Genomic DNA, 14,415 nt, shown 5'->3' with positions numbered 1-14,415 from the left:
CTGTGGCGCTGGGACTCCGAGGCTCAGGGGCTGGGTTCACGCTACCTGGGTGTGACTCCTGGCTGAGCTCTGTGGCCCCCGACGCATTAATTCCCCTTCCTGTGCTTCCGGTTGTGCATCCGTGAATGGACAACACCGATGCCTACCCTATCGAGTGACTGACAGTAAAGGCCGTGCAGGCCTCAGCCGGCATCCTTAGCGCACGCTGGCTTTAGTGTCACAGGTGTGGCCTCCTGTGCTGTCCCTGGTACTGTACTTGCCCTCCTGGAGTCCCGGGTGCACACCAGTCCTGCACCAGAACAGAAGCAGGTCACCCACACAGGGACACTGTGTTCTTGGTCTTGTCCCTTAAGGAGAGACGCCTCTATGGTCCGCCGAGCGGTGCGGGATCGGCAGGGATTCTGACACTACAAAGACGTGGTGTCTGTTGGTTCTCAGGCCCTGCAGTTGGGATTTAGCAGGAGGAAAGTAGGTGACGGTGCCCTAGCGTCCTAGCGCCCTAGTGCCTGCGTAGATGCGGCTGTGGAAAGGCGGGGCACCCACGTGTCTCGGTAGGAACCTCCTCAGGATTCTTTAGGTACAAGGGGCAAAATGTGCAGTGCTTTTATTTGCATTTTTTAAAAAACAAAGTATTTTTAAACACATACGATTTACATGCATGGAAGCAGACGTGAGTGAGGATTTCTGCAGGAGAGCTGGGAGGTTTCAATGCCAGTTCTGTATTTTGATTTAAAAGCAAACACTCCACAGGCTTTATTCTTTTGTGTAACATCAGTATGTTAGTTACGGGTAACAAAGACACAGTGTAATCTGCCTGTATCTTTTGCATCTGTCCTGATTACTCCCTCCCCTGAAAATTTCTTTGCAACATCCTGCAGCGACCCATTTCCCACAGAGGCAGTCGTGTCCTGTGAGTAACTCAGGGGAACAACCGGGTGCTGAGTGCTGTGCGGGGGGCCTCCTGGAGAATGCAGCCGCAGGAGTCACAGCTGCACCCACTGCAGGATCCCGAGAGTCTCAGCTTTTCTGTGTGAAAGTGAATCAAACCTAGCTGGACAGAATTGGTTTCGCTTAGGTTCTCTCGGAACAGGCTCATTCCAGTAGCCAGAAGCTTGGCCCCCCAATTGTTGAATTGTACGATTCCAGCACACAGGCTCCAAATCAGTATGTGAACAGCCAGCGCACACCACCAGGGAGACGACTAACAGCATCGTCCAGCATCTTTTTGTTGTAAGCTAATAACTGTTTATTAACAGCAGCCCCCCCGACACACACACCTTTCCGTGAGGTTGATCTGTGCATCTGGAATACATTTCGAATCTTTCAGGACACACACCATTATCTCTTGGTTTCAGCGCAGGTTTACTTTGTGCTGTAAAGGGCGGGGTTTTAACAAATGAATGGTGCCATGGATCCACTGCTGCAGTAGCCTGCGGGATCATTTCACTACCCGAAAGCGCTCCTGTTGGCCTATTTATCCCTGGCAACCACTAACCTTTCTGCTCTCTGCCTTTTCCAGAGTGTCTATGGGATCCAATAGTACATGGCTACTTCGGGTCAGCATTAATGGTTCCTCCTGATAGAGCCATCTTTTTTAAAATCTGTGAATAAATGCCTTTGTGCGGATGTATCACAGGGGATTTTGACCATTTTCTTATTGAAAGGCATCTTGATCTCTTCCAGTTTTTGGCAGTTAGGAGTAAATTGGCTGTAACTGTCCATGTGGAGGGTTTTGCATGAACAGAAGTTTTCAACTCAGTTGAGTGAATGCCAGTGTGTAGTTGCTGAATCTTGTATGAAGGCCCTGTTGAGCTTTGCCAGAAACTATCGTTCAAACCAAAAATCCAGCTACACAGCAAGCTCTAAGCTAAGTGATAGTTCTGTTGCTTTACATCCTTCCAGCATTCAGTATCAGGTTCTTGGATTTTAATGATTTTAATAGATTTGTAGCGGTTCTTCCTTATTATTTCAGGTTATAATTCCCTAGTGACCGGTAATGTTGAACAACTGTTCATATGCTGAATAACCAGCTCTATGTTCTCTTTGGAGAAGTGTCTTTTTTAAACACATCTTTGATATACTCTTTTTTTTTTAAGATACCTATTTTTCAACTGTTTTCAAGTCTCTACGGTAGGTACTTCCATTATCTTAACAGTATCTTAGAGAAAAGTTTTAATTTTAATGAAATTAAACTTCTTAGCTTTTGTTTTTGTATACAGGGCTTTTGGAATTATATCTAAGTCATCCTCAAACCCAAGGTCACCTAAGATTATTTTCTGTGTTTTCTTCTAGTATTTTTGTAGTTTTGTGTTTCTTGTTGCATACATAAGTCTACGATCCATTTGAAGTTAAATTTTATACAATTCATAATGTCTGTATCTAGGTTGCATTTTTCATGTTGCTAATCCAGTTATTCCGCAACCATTTATTTAGGAAACTTTCTCAACTTAATTATCTTTTCTCATTTGTCAAAATTTAGTTGGCTATAGTTGTATAGACTGATATACTTTTTACTTTTTGCTGTACCGGGGATCGAACTCATGATCTTGCACTTGCCAGGCAGGCGCTTATGCCACTGAGCTATATCCCCAGCCTGATACACTTTTTAAACAATGAAGAACATTTTCATCTCTTGAAAATCTGTAAGAAGCAAAAATCTGTTGAGTGTAAACAAATACATTAGAAGTAGCCACAGACAAAACTGCTATTTTACGTATGCAGTACTCCAGCAATGGTGTACCTGGTATGTCAGTTCTCACACGAGGCAGCTCAAAGATGCACGCAGCTCAGCTCTTCTCCTCAAACATGACCTCTAGTGGGAACTTCATGAGGATGTGTCCATTGGGTTCCCAAAATTGCACAATGTGAGTGATCACAGTCGCCCCACCAGCTGAGGGCAGCGTGTACTGGGAACCCGGGGGAGGAGAAGGCCGTGCGTGGCACCACAACCAGGCTCGAGGGACCCCCGAATATTATCAGACAGCACAGTGAAAGCCTGCAGAATTCGGGTGCAGGAGCCAGCTTCAGGCTGAAGACCGGAAGTGAGCGCTTTAGTCCAGAAACAACTAGAATTATCTATAATTGGAATAAAGTATAGGGGTTGTGCATTTAGCGGAGAGGCACCTTGGAGTCCTATTTTAGGGCCTTGAGTTTCATGACACTGAGGCCTTTTTACCACTTGGCATGTGCTGGACGTTCTCGAGCTGCAGTGTGGCAGGGCAAGGCTGTGCCTGAGGAGGGGTGTGTGTGTGTGTGTGTGTGTGTGTCCCATTAGGCATCAGGGCCGGTGGCTCCGAGGAAAGCGCCCCCCGGCTCCCAACTTGAACTGAGCCTTCTGCCTGGCTCTCTGTCCCCAGGCCTGAGGGGTGCGGCTGGAGGGCCGTCCTTGGTGGTGAGAAATTTCCATACCCTGTAACCTGACCCCCAGGACCGACCCACAGCCCGGCTTTTGCAAGTCATGGAACCACTCGGCTTCCTGTTCTCACCTGGGGGGCTGGCTTTTCCACCTGGAAAATTCGCTTCGCCTTCTTCGCTTTTCACAAAACGTGAAAACTAGCGAGTGGCAACAACTGTGTACAATGTTTAACAGCCCCAGACTGCAATGACTGGGGTAAGTACAAAGAACCTTTGTCTCCTGCTTAATTGGCTTTTGTTTACTGCCTGTGTCAAGGTCAGGGAAATTATATTGCTGCTTTAGTAACCTGCTCTTGAACGAGGTTCAGAGCGTGATCAGCTTCTTATCCGACCATATGTATTCATGCACCCCAGCGCTGGAGGGTTTGATGTAGCAAAGAAAGCAAATACAGATTGTGATTCTGTGCAGGGTGCTGCTTGTGGGTTAGTAAGAGGCGGGGATGGGAGTTCCCCGGTGAGACTTTCTCAGTCTATGTGGGGCCGGGATTGTATTTTATGAGTGTCACGTAATTGGCTTATGCTAAATTCTTGTGGAGTCCTCTGCTGCTTAAATTGAAGATGGATTATCAAAAGGTAAGGCTTGCTTGTTTGTCTTTGAAGTTGGCTGTGGTAGGAATATATCTCACAGGGTAATGAAACACAAATCTGCCTCCTCTGTTAAATGCCGCCTGTGAGGTTAATTGCAGGATCTCTCTCTCCTTTTATAATCTGCTTATCAAATACAGAATCATGCGAGGCTCTTTTCGTTCATTTCCATGTTTTCTGGTGGACGAGCCTCACTCTACGGGCTGTGTAACGAGTGCCTGGGTTGCAGACCTAATGTGTGTGTGGGTAAAGCTGAAGTATTTCACGTTGGACACATTGCAAGGAGACTAGAGCTCTTTACTTCATTTTAAAATGTCAGGCAGCTCCCTTTGCGTGAGTCTGCCTGTGGGGTGGGGGAGTTTGAAAAGACAGTTTGAAGAACATGTTTTCTGAGCTAGGACAGGAGGCCATCTGTCGGTGTCCTACACGGGTCCTTCATGTGGCTTTCCGTGGCCACCTGTTTGCCCGGGGTCCCCTGTGTGGCCAGGTCAGGACTTACTGCCCTTTTCGATCAGAGCATGTTGGCTCCCCGGCACCTGCGCCCGCCAGTCGGGCCACGGGGCGGCCGTGCCCTGCTTGGGCTCCCACACTTCCCCCTGCATTTGCTCAGACTGGGGAAGGCTTGGAGCACACGTTTCAGTGTATTGAAATAAGTCATGTTTACTCTTCTACTTGTTGGTAAAGTAGCCACGGCCGTTGCTACATGTGTTGTCATGAGCAGGTGCCCTCCCTGGTCCCCTTTGTCACTCTCCAAGTGCGCCGTCCCCTGTGCTGTCTCAGAGGTCCCTGCATGCCGCCGCGCTTAGCAGGTGCCGAAGTGGGAGGGAGGAGACCAGACGAAGCCACCGTGGGTCTGAGGACACAGGGACGCTGTCAGCCATCAAAACTGAGGTGCAAAGTCAGGGGTCTGCCGGGCTGCCTATCCCAGGAGACAGGAGTAACCGGGGTCAGATGTGCGTGGCGTTTACCATTCAGCTTTGCAAGGGTTTAATTTGTTTAGTTGTTTTTCCTGTGTTCTGCCGTCTGGGGAACTTAGTGTAGTGAACCAGTTTCTTATCTTTGTGGCTTGGCCCTTGAAACTGTGGGTGTCTTTTTTTTTTTTTTTTTTTTTTAGAGCTAGGGTCTTGAAATGGTGCCCAAGCTAGCCCTGACCTTCTGGGCTCAAGGGATCCTCCTGCCTCAGCCTTATCAGTACCTGGGCACAGATGAGTGCCACACCACCCTGCTAAAATTGTGACTTTTAAATCACTTGTAGTAATTACACCAAATCGGCTTGACTGATGGGTTCCTAAGATTCCTTTTGGTGCTACTGTACTATCTTCAGACTGTGTCTTTCTAAAAGACATTGGAGAGTCTGCCCGGAACGTTACAATACAGAGCACATTCTGTGCCTAGATTCCATCTATACCTTTTCCCTAAAGTTTTCATGGCTTTGAGAGCTGTCCTATGGATACAAAGCCCAGGGTTGGGGCTTTTTTTGAGATGGCATTTGTGTTAACCCAGGCTGGCTTCAAATTCATTGGGACCCTTCTGCCTCAGCCTCCCAAGAGCGGGGTTTGCAGGCGTGTGCCACCCTGCCCGGCTCCGATGTGTGCAAGTGTGTTTCACATACAGTATTGGTTTTCAGATTTGCGGGACTCTTTCAGGGTTAGTTTCTTAATTGTTCTATTTTTGGTGGTAACACGTGGCCTCGTGCCTGCTGGGCAAGCGCTCTACTGCTGAGCTGCAACCCCATCTAATTGCTGGATTTCAGCAAACATTAAATTGCTTTTAACACGACGCCCACACTCGCTTCCAGTGTTCTCCTCTGCGAGTGTAATAACAGCCCACCGGGGCCGCGCCGTGCACATTTCTGTGTGACAATGCTGTGTGATTTGAAGGCGGCTGTCCCCACCTTAGACATTCCTGGCTCCTATAGCCCAGTGAGTGTGTACCTGGGGTCCTTCCCTTTCAGAGCTGTCAGTTCCAAACTCAAGGCTTGGAAGTTTTCTCTAAAATCACAAAATTTGAAATTGAAGTTGAAGCGTGGAATAATGAACAGCAGATCTTAGAGGATACAATACTAGATTTTAAAAAATAATGATAATAATGTTTTTATTCATGTTACGGTTATTTTACTTAGTATATGTTTCTTAAAGGACTTGAGGCATCCATTGATGAATAGCTATGAAAAGTCATTTTTAAAAAGGTATTCAAAGATTGAAGAAAAATAAACAACCTGTTTAATGACAGATCCTATTGTGGACAAATTCAGCTTTGAGCTTCCTGTCAGCCAAGGCAAAAGAGGGAAATAATGTGCACCCCCCTCCCCATATAGGGTCTTGCTATGTAGTTCAGGCTGGCCTTGAACTCACTGTATGTAGCCAGGCTGACCTCAAACTTGCAGGGGCCCTCCTGCCTCAGCTTCCTGAGTACTGGATGACGGGCATGGGCCATCATGACAAGCTCCTATTTTCTCTTTTGATCACCATGTTTATTTTATCCTGCCTCAATTTTTCTTTGGCAGAAGATGGGACTTAAGTTAATGATAGAGAGTGACCTGTTTATAAACTTAAGTCCGTTAAAACATGTCATTTCTCCTCGAGAGAATCATTTATTCCCTTCAAACTAAGTTTTTACGAGATGACCCTGTGCTGGTGCTCAGAGCCGCTCTGGAGGAGAGCGGAGTGGTGCGGGCTCCGTGGGTGCAGGGAGCAGTGTGCGAGGTGTTCTTTAGGCTGCAGGCCTGCAGCCGGGTTGGGTTTCCCACCATCCCCTGACCCTGTCTCGCCCCCAGTGCCTCCTCTGTGCACGTGTGACACCTGCCTCGGGGGCCAGAGAGCCTGACCCCTTGACCAGCCCTGGCTGAGCCCAGTGCTGTGGGGCTGAGATTCCCACCCGCCTGCTCCCGGGCGGAGCTCAGGACTCCTGGCTTGGTGCTGTGGTTCTGCAACACTCGGAAGTGAAGGAACCTCCCGCGTCCACAGCCGGACTCTCCCCTCACCGTGAGCGGGTGTCACGCTTCCTGCCGTCCTTGTGCAACATTTACGGAGTCACAGGCGGCCAGGCGGCTCTCGGGCACACGGGGCGTCCGTCCGCACACATGCTGCTGTCTCCTTTACAGAGCAGCTCCCCTGGCCCTGGGTCCCTAGTTCCCAGCACCTGGGCTGGCCTTTATTTAAATTTTAAGAAGCAAAAGCAAGGCTTGCCGCTAGTGGATCTTTGTCCAGAGTTTAGCCTGCTATTATCACTTGTTTTTATCTAGGCATTCTGCATTCGTGTATTTCAGATTGTGTGGAAAGAAGTTTTTCTAATTGTATTCATTCTAATGAACTTAACCTGAGTGCAAATTAAAACTAGCTATATGGGACGGGGGGGATATCCTGGGGATTAAACCCAGGCCCTCACACTGTGCTGCATTCCCCAGTCCTTTTCTGATTTGTTAAATTTTGGAACAGGTTTCCATAAGTTGTTACGTTGCCCAGGCTGGGCCTAAACTTGGCGATCCTGCTGCCTCAGCTTCCCAGAGTGCTGGGGTTGCAAGTGTGTACCACCACACCCGACTGCTGAAACTAAAAAGATTTCATTCGGGATGCACACGTCTTCCTGCCTGCATCCCTTCCTGTCCATTTTTTTTTTTTTTTTTTTTTTTGGTTTTCTTCTGGTACCGGGAATCAAATTCATGACCTTGCACTTGCCAGGCAGGCGCTGTGCCACTGAGCTAAATCCCCAGCCCCCTTCCTGTCCATTTTAAATGCCTCTTTTTTTCTTCTAACACTTCTTTGAGGGAGACTCCACATGGCATGCCGTTGACTCAGTTAAAATGTGCAACTCGGTGGTTTCTAAAATAATCACTGATCCATGCAGTCATCACCACGGTCCATCCGGAGTATGTTGTTCCTCTTGAAAAGGAGACCCAGCCCCAGAGCTGTCCGGCCCAGTACAGATCCTCCTGCCCCTCACCTTCGGCCGCCAGCAGTCTGGCGTCTGCTTCTGTGGATTCCGGCTCTGAACGTTCACGCATGGACTCCTTGAGGCCTCTGTGCTTGTTCTTGCTCTTGGGATTCTCGTAGCCTGTGTGGGTGCCGTTGCTTTGTGACCTGCAGAGCTGCCCTGCGGACCATGGTGTCCTTGGTGTTCTCATGCACGGGCTCAACTCCCTGCGGACTGAAATTTCATGGAAAAAAAAATGGATCTGCACTGAGATGTATGGGCTTTTTTCTTGTCCGTATCCCCACGAGTTCAGTACAGTAACTGTTTGCACGGCACTTAGTGTTGGAGATGGTACATCGAGGAGGGCGTGCATAGGTTGTGTGTAAACGTGACCCCTTTTTAACCACCCCTCCACCCCCAAGCTTGGGATAAAACTCCGCTTTGTGTACTGGGGGCAGGCACCCTACCTCTCTACCACTGTTCTGTACCCCCAGTCCTAGTAAGCCTGTGCATACGTGCTTGTGTGTCACTGAGGGTCGAACCCAAAACCTTCACACTGAGCTACATCCACAGCCACCCCTACCTATCTCTTTCTGAGGTAGGATCTTCATGTTGCTGAGTTGCCCAGGCTTCAATTTGTGATTCTCCTGCCTCAGCCTCCCAGAGTGCTGAGGTTACAGGCATAACCACCACACCAGGCCTCTACTAAGCCATTTTGTGTAAGGCTCAGAGGACCCAAGACTTCTGGTGTCCCTGCAGAATCCTGGAGCCAGTTTTCTTCTCGGTGGTCACGTACAGGTTATCTGCATTTTTCAGGGCCCTGCTCCTCTGACCACCTTCTCCCTCTTCCTGACAGAACCTCCAGAACCCATTCTGGATCTTATTTCCCTTGCAAGAAATGATTGTTCTGAAATGTCCTCGAAGGTGCTGTATCCGTGTAATCATACTGAAGCAGTCCACCATCTCCGTGAGAGTGTCTCCTTCATTTAGGGCAGTCCAGTCTTCTCACTGTCTTTTTGGGGGCTCTCTCCCCGACCCCCAGTGCAGGAACCCGCTAAGCAGGTGTCCCCCGCATCTCCGCACGCCTGCGTGAACACATGTGCTTCCACGCGCACCCAGAGAACGCAGGCTGTGTGTGAGGGCCATTGTTCCCCTACACAAAGAGACTGTGACGTCCTTTCTGTAGCTTCCTTTCCCCAGAAAGCTACGTGAGGAGACCCCAGGCATTGCGGGCCCTCAGTGGTCCCTCCTGTTCGGGCTGCTAATATCCACAGTGGGCGTGGCATCCAAGGAGACCCTGCAGTCCTCTGGCAGGTGAGGGTCTGGTTTCCAGGGTTCTTGCTGATGCCAAAGAGCCCTTGTCCATCTTCAGGAGCTCCTCCCCTGGGACAGTGACCCTCAGCGTGAACCTAGTGTCACCTTCAGCCCCGGTCTCGTCGCCTTTTTTTGTTCATGCTGCTTCCTGCAGGGGCGCCCTTCCACACCAGCATTTTAACAACCCAGGCTGGATTTGCCCTCTTTCAGGTCCTTCACATTAATCACTTTTTTTTTCTTAGACAAGGTCTTGCTCGTATAGTTCAAGTCGGCTTCGAACTTGTGGCAAACCTCCTGCTTCAGCCTCCTGAGTGCTGGGATTACAGGTGTGAGTCACCGTTCCCCCAGCCCCAGCCACAGTTAATCGCTTTTCGCTGTATAACAGATGAAAATGGGGGACCAGTCTCCACTCTAGGCACTTGGCAAAATACTGCTGCCTTCCCAAGGAATTTTATCTTTAGAATGGCGTAATACTAGGCTTGCGCCTGTCTCCTAGGCATACCCGGCACCCTCCTGAACCCCAGGACCCTGGAAACCCAAATCCACCCCCAGCTCTCTGTCTTTCCAGAACATGAGTCACAAAGCCTTGCACATAGTAGGTGTATAATAGCTGTTCACTAAGGACATCCAGCTGGGACTCTGGGGGCCATAATCACACAGCACTGGAGCTGTTCCTTCCAAGTTCTAACCTATTTGTCACCCAGCACCCAGCTGGTAGCTCCCCGCAGGCGGCCTTGTGGGAGTGAACTGAGGGAGGAGCGCCGTCCCAGTCGGCACTGGGGCGCAGGAGCGAAGTCTTGAAAGGCGAAATGCCTTTAGGTCCTCCCTGTGCCACCTCCCACTGTGACATCTTTGCAAGTTAAATTCACCAGAAAAGGAAGTTGCCCCTGAACAGACGGCCGCCAATGAAAAGCTGGGCTCGCCCCCTCGTGACCGTGGGGTGGGTTGCCCAGGGTGACCATGGGCCTACAGATCCCCCTCCCCGGGTGGATTACTAGGAAGGAGCCGAGGGACAAAGGCGGGGATCCAGCACCAGTGGCCGTTCCCAGCGGCCCCCTCCTTCGAGCTGTATCAAACCCTACAGCCGCACCACACTAATTAGCCCGCCGGGCAGGCGTTGCCATGGCGACCGGGCACTTTTTAAAGCTCAGGAATGGTGTTCATTATTGTTCCATGGCTTTAGCAGTGGGGAAAAGGTCAGGGCGGCAGTTGTTTTCCATATGAATTTTGGCCGGAGAGCCTCCGGGAATGCCCCTCAGACAGCCGTCCCGGGAGATGGTGAGTGTCACAAGCTCAGTCCTGTCTCTTAGACAGTTTTAATAACTCTGGTGCTCGGCCACGGAATCGCATGCACTTTAGTCAACAGGGACTGCGTTTACGGGGCAAAAAGCCTGGATCGCGAGCAGTGAAGGCTGGAGAGAGGTATTCTGAATTAATATCTTTCAGCTTCACATGGTTAAATTGAGATGCTTTCTTTGGTTATTACGAATGTATCGGAGTGGGGTGGTCTTGGGTTTTCACTGTCCTCTGCTTGTAGATTGCAGCCGGGCAGGTGAGAGTCCCCAGTAAACACCCGGCCGCAGGACAGTGACTACCCGCCACCTTTGGTCTTTAGAGCAGAAACGCACGAATATTCCCCAAGGGGCTCTTGGCTCCGTATTTTTTATGCACGTCTTGCTTTTCTAAGGACAGTTCAGGCAATCAAGACTAAAATCAAAGCCGCACGTTTGGGCTGTTTGCCTTAGTCGGCTGGCTCGCTTGGGTAGAGCAGTGCTGGGTAAAGACAGCCTGACCACTGTTCACGGAAGAGTTTCTGAGAGAAGTCGGCCCTCAAAGACAGCGGCTGCCTCGAGATGTAACTCTCTTTCTCGCTGGTTTGGAAAGTGTGGGATAACCTGGCTCCCAGCTGATCGTGAGTTCTCGACCAACCGCGTTTTTGAAGGGCTCCAGGTGAAACTCCGTGCGTCTTTTGTACTTTTAAACAATTACACGCTATTGTGCGTTGTTTAATCCTCTAATTGAGTTGTGCAGAAGAACAAAATACAAGTTAATTAAAGGCAATCAGTGGTGGGATTAAAAAGTGACTCATCATCCAAACTGCAGTGAATGGGAAATGACCCACATTTTTTTCCTTTGCCCTAAAAAAGTATTGTTCCGGCAGCAATACCAGTTTGGCCACTGAGCAGATAAGTGGGTAAGTGGCAGAGGCTAAGGCTTGGTTCGATTTCCTGTCTTTAATTTCTGTGTTCTTGGGCTCTCTCCATGTATACAGGACTCTCCGTGAGCGCGGGTTTTGGCTAGAACTTAGGCATATTTAAATTCTTCACCTCGTTTGTCCACTGGCTAGCATTTTTGTCCCTTTTCTCCACCCGTTCCTCTGTGTGAGTGTGTATATTCCCTGCACTGATTACAGTACTATTTAGCTCAAAAACGCATTTGAAAATGACATGGAAAAGCAAAACAAAGTGGTGTTTTTATGACACTATTCTTTGAAAAAGAGTTCTAAAATGTTGGTTCATTTATGGTTTCTGAGAGACTGGATGGTGTTGAACATGGATATTTATCTTAAGGAATTATTAGTTTCTTTCAAGATATGATAATGGTATTACAATTACATGAAATGTGACCCATACAAAAATACGTACTAATAGATGTTATGAAGACTGGGATTTCTTCCAGAAATATCAAGAGTGGGATTGGGTATGCTGTGGGTGGGACAAGATTGGGTGGGGTCACTGTTGCTGAAGCTGGGTGACATGGGTCTTCAAGGGTTCATTGTCCAGCCTGCAGTTTGTATTTTGTTTAGAATCTTTCTCTATGTTTGATTCTTTCTTTTCTTTTGTGCTGGGTAATGCACCCATTGCCTTCACGCTGAGAGATAGCCAGCCCCGTGTTTTTTGCCTTGAGACAGAGGGACTTGATGGGCTCAGATTTTGATCCTCCTGCCTCAGCCTCCCTGCAAGTGGGAATGACAGGATGCCCAGCAGCCTTTCCTAATTCCGTCTCACCCACCTCCACCCCACCTGTTGTCTGTTGCAGATGCCAGACCACTTTGACCAGGCCGTCGTCCTGAACCAGCTGCGCTACTCGGGGATGCTGGAGACCGTGCGCATCCGCAAGGCCGGCTACGCTGTCCGGAGGCCCTTCCAGGATTTTTACAAAAGGCGAGCTCTGACTGGTCCCCTTTCTTCTCGGAGGGCTGGGAGGAAACAGGGACGCTTGCAGGGGGTGACCCAGGGGTCTCACTCTGCAGGTATAAAGTGCTGGCGAGGAACCTGGCCCTGCCCGAGGATGTGCGTGGGCGGTGCGCGGCGCTGCTGCAGCTCTATGATGCCTCCAGCGGCGAGTGGCAGCTCGGGAAGACCAAGGTGAGGGGCCAGGAAGCTGCCCCACAGCCAGCAGCCTGGTGTGGAAGCGGGGAAGCAGGGTGACTGAGTGCCTCGGGTACACTGGGCAGCACCCAGCTCCTCAGCAGTGAGACCCAGCTCCTACCCGTGGGCTGTCAGCCACACTGGGTATTGCCCCTGCCACCCTAGCAGCTCTTATGCAGGAGGCTGGCAGATAGTCTGAGCTCTCAGAGGCTGCCAAAAACTCAAATCCAAAACAGCGAAAAGTAGAGCTGGGTGCAGTGGTGCATGTCTGTAACCCTAGCACTTAGCGGGGTGAGGCAGGAAGATCGCAAGCTTAAATCCTCCAAGGCCTCCTTGGGCAATTTAATGAGACCTTGTCTCAAAATTTAAAACAAAAAAAAATTTTAAAGGATCGCAGATGTAGCTCAGGGCAGCAACTCTGGGTTCAATCCAGATGGGCACAGAGGGTAGAAGAGCGGCCACACCCGCGCACCACAAATTAGCCATTGAATCAGTGATACGGCCACTTCCTCCCGTGTCAGGGAACTGCCAGAATTCTCACGTGGCTTTCTGCTCTTGCACGCCACACCCCGCAGTGTCTCATCACAAGGGGACAACACCAGTGTCCTCCACACACAAACACAGGCAGCTGGGGCCTGGCAGGGGGATCTCAAGCGTCTTCCAAAGAGCTGGTTCTCAAGCTCGAGGCTCCTGCCCCTTTTGTGGCACTGCAGGTCAGAAAAGCATCGACAGTTGCCACTCAAGCTACCTTGTGTCTGTAGGTTTGGGGGCGTTTTGAGGCAGGGTCTCACTGTGTGGGTCAGGCTGGCCTCAGCACTCCTGCTCTGGTCTGCTGAGATGGAGGCGGTGACCCCTGTCTTCCCCTCTGTGGGCTGTTAGTGAAGCCAGCAGATGCCTCGGGGCCATCGGAAGTGCTCATCACCGGCTCTTCTCCCTCGGCCAGCACAGCCTTCAGGTCTTGGCACAGATGCACTGACCATGGGTCTGTGTTTGACTTTCTCCGTGCCACCCCCGTCACCTCGCGTGTGCCTGTGCTTAGCTCTGCCGTGACACTTCACGCGCTGCCCCGCTGCTGCCCCGAAGACCTGATTGTCCTACACAGTGCCCTTGTCGGAGTTGCTTGGTGTCCGTCCTGCTGAACAACTGCAAGGCGGGCAAGGCTGGGCTTCTTCACTCTAGGGAGGCTCTAGAAAAAGTGGCTCAGGGAACTCTCACCAGTGCAGCCAAACCTGCTCGACTTTTATTTAAATCAAAAAGAATTGAAGCCAGGCATGATCTAGCACGCCTGCAATCCCAGCACTCTGGAGGCTGAGGCAGGAGGACTGCTGTGAGTCCAAGGCCAACCTGTACTATACGTTGAATTTAGGGCCAGCCTGGCTGGACTCCATAGCGAGAACCCCTTCCTGTCTCATCGCCTTCTGCAAAGATCTTCACGACTCACCCTGGCCATCACCCATCTCCGCTCTGTGCCCAGTGCCAACCACCTGCACCTTCGGTTTGCATTCTGGAAACCAGGCCACCGGGCCGGGGACTTGCTGGTGCTTACGAGGCACCAAGATGTGGCCGCTGTCCCCAGCTGACTGTGGCTGGAGGACAAGACACCTACGTTCTGCTGGCGTGCTGATGACAATTACCGAAAGCAGCTGGCGGGCTTGGCCCTAGGGTGTGATCTTTACCAAGTAAGGAGACGCTTTTCCAGAAGAGCAGCTCCCCACCACCCCCGTGGCCTGCAGCCGTCAGGGAAGCGCTGCAGACGGGGAGAGCTAATAAGCGAGTTACGTGTTGATGGGTGAGGAGTTGGAAGCGGAAGCAGAGGCTG

At 50.4% G+C, this 14,415-nt stretch overlaps 1 protein-coding gene across 1 annotated transcript in view; it reads left to right on the top strand.

The window, feature by feature from the left end:
• Myo10 (myosin X) overlaps positions 1-14,415 on the top strand; it is a gene marked incomplete in the record, with an annotated part of 159,551 nt that overhangs the window by 110,450 nt on the left and 34,686 nt on the right. Inside the window, 2 exon segments of the mRNA XM_005386137.2 lie at positions 12,265-12,389; positions 12,479-12,593. Coding sequence (XP_005386194.2) covers positions 12,265-12,389; positions 12,479-12,593 — 240 coding nt within the window.

This window comes from Chinchilla lanigera, unplaced genomic scaffold, assembly GCF_000276665.1.
Source record: "Chinchilla lanigera isolate Chin_1 unplaced genomic scaffold, ChiLan1.0 scaffold00025, whole genome shotgun sequence".
NCBI lineage: Eukaryota > Metazoa > Chordata > Mammalia > Rodentia > Chinchillidae > Chinchilla > Chinchilla lanigera.
Note: the sequence above shows the minus strand (reverse complement) of the source record. Positions and strands in the feature narration are given on the sequence as shown.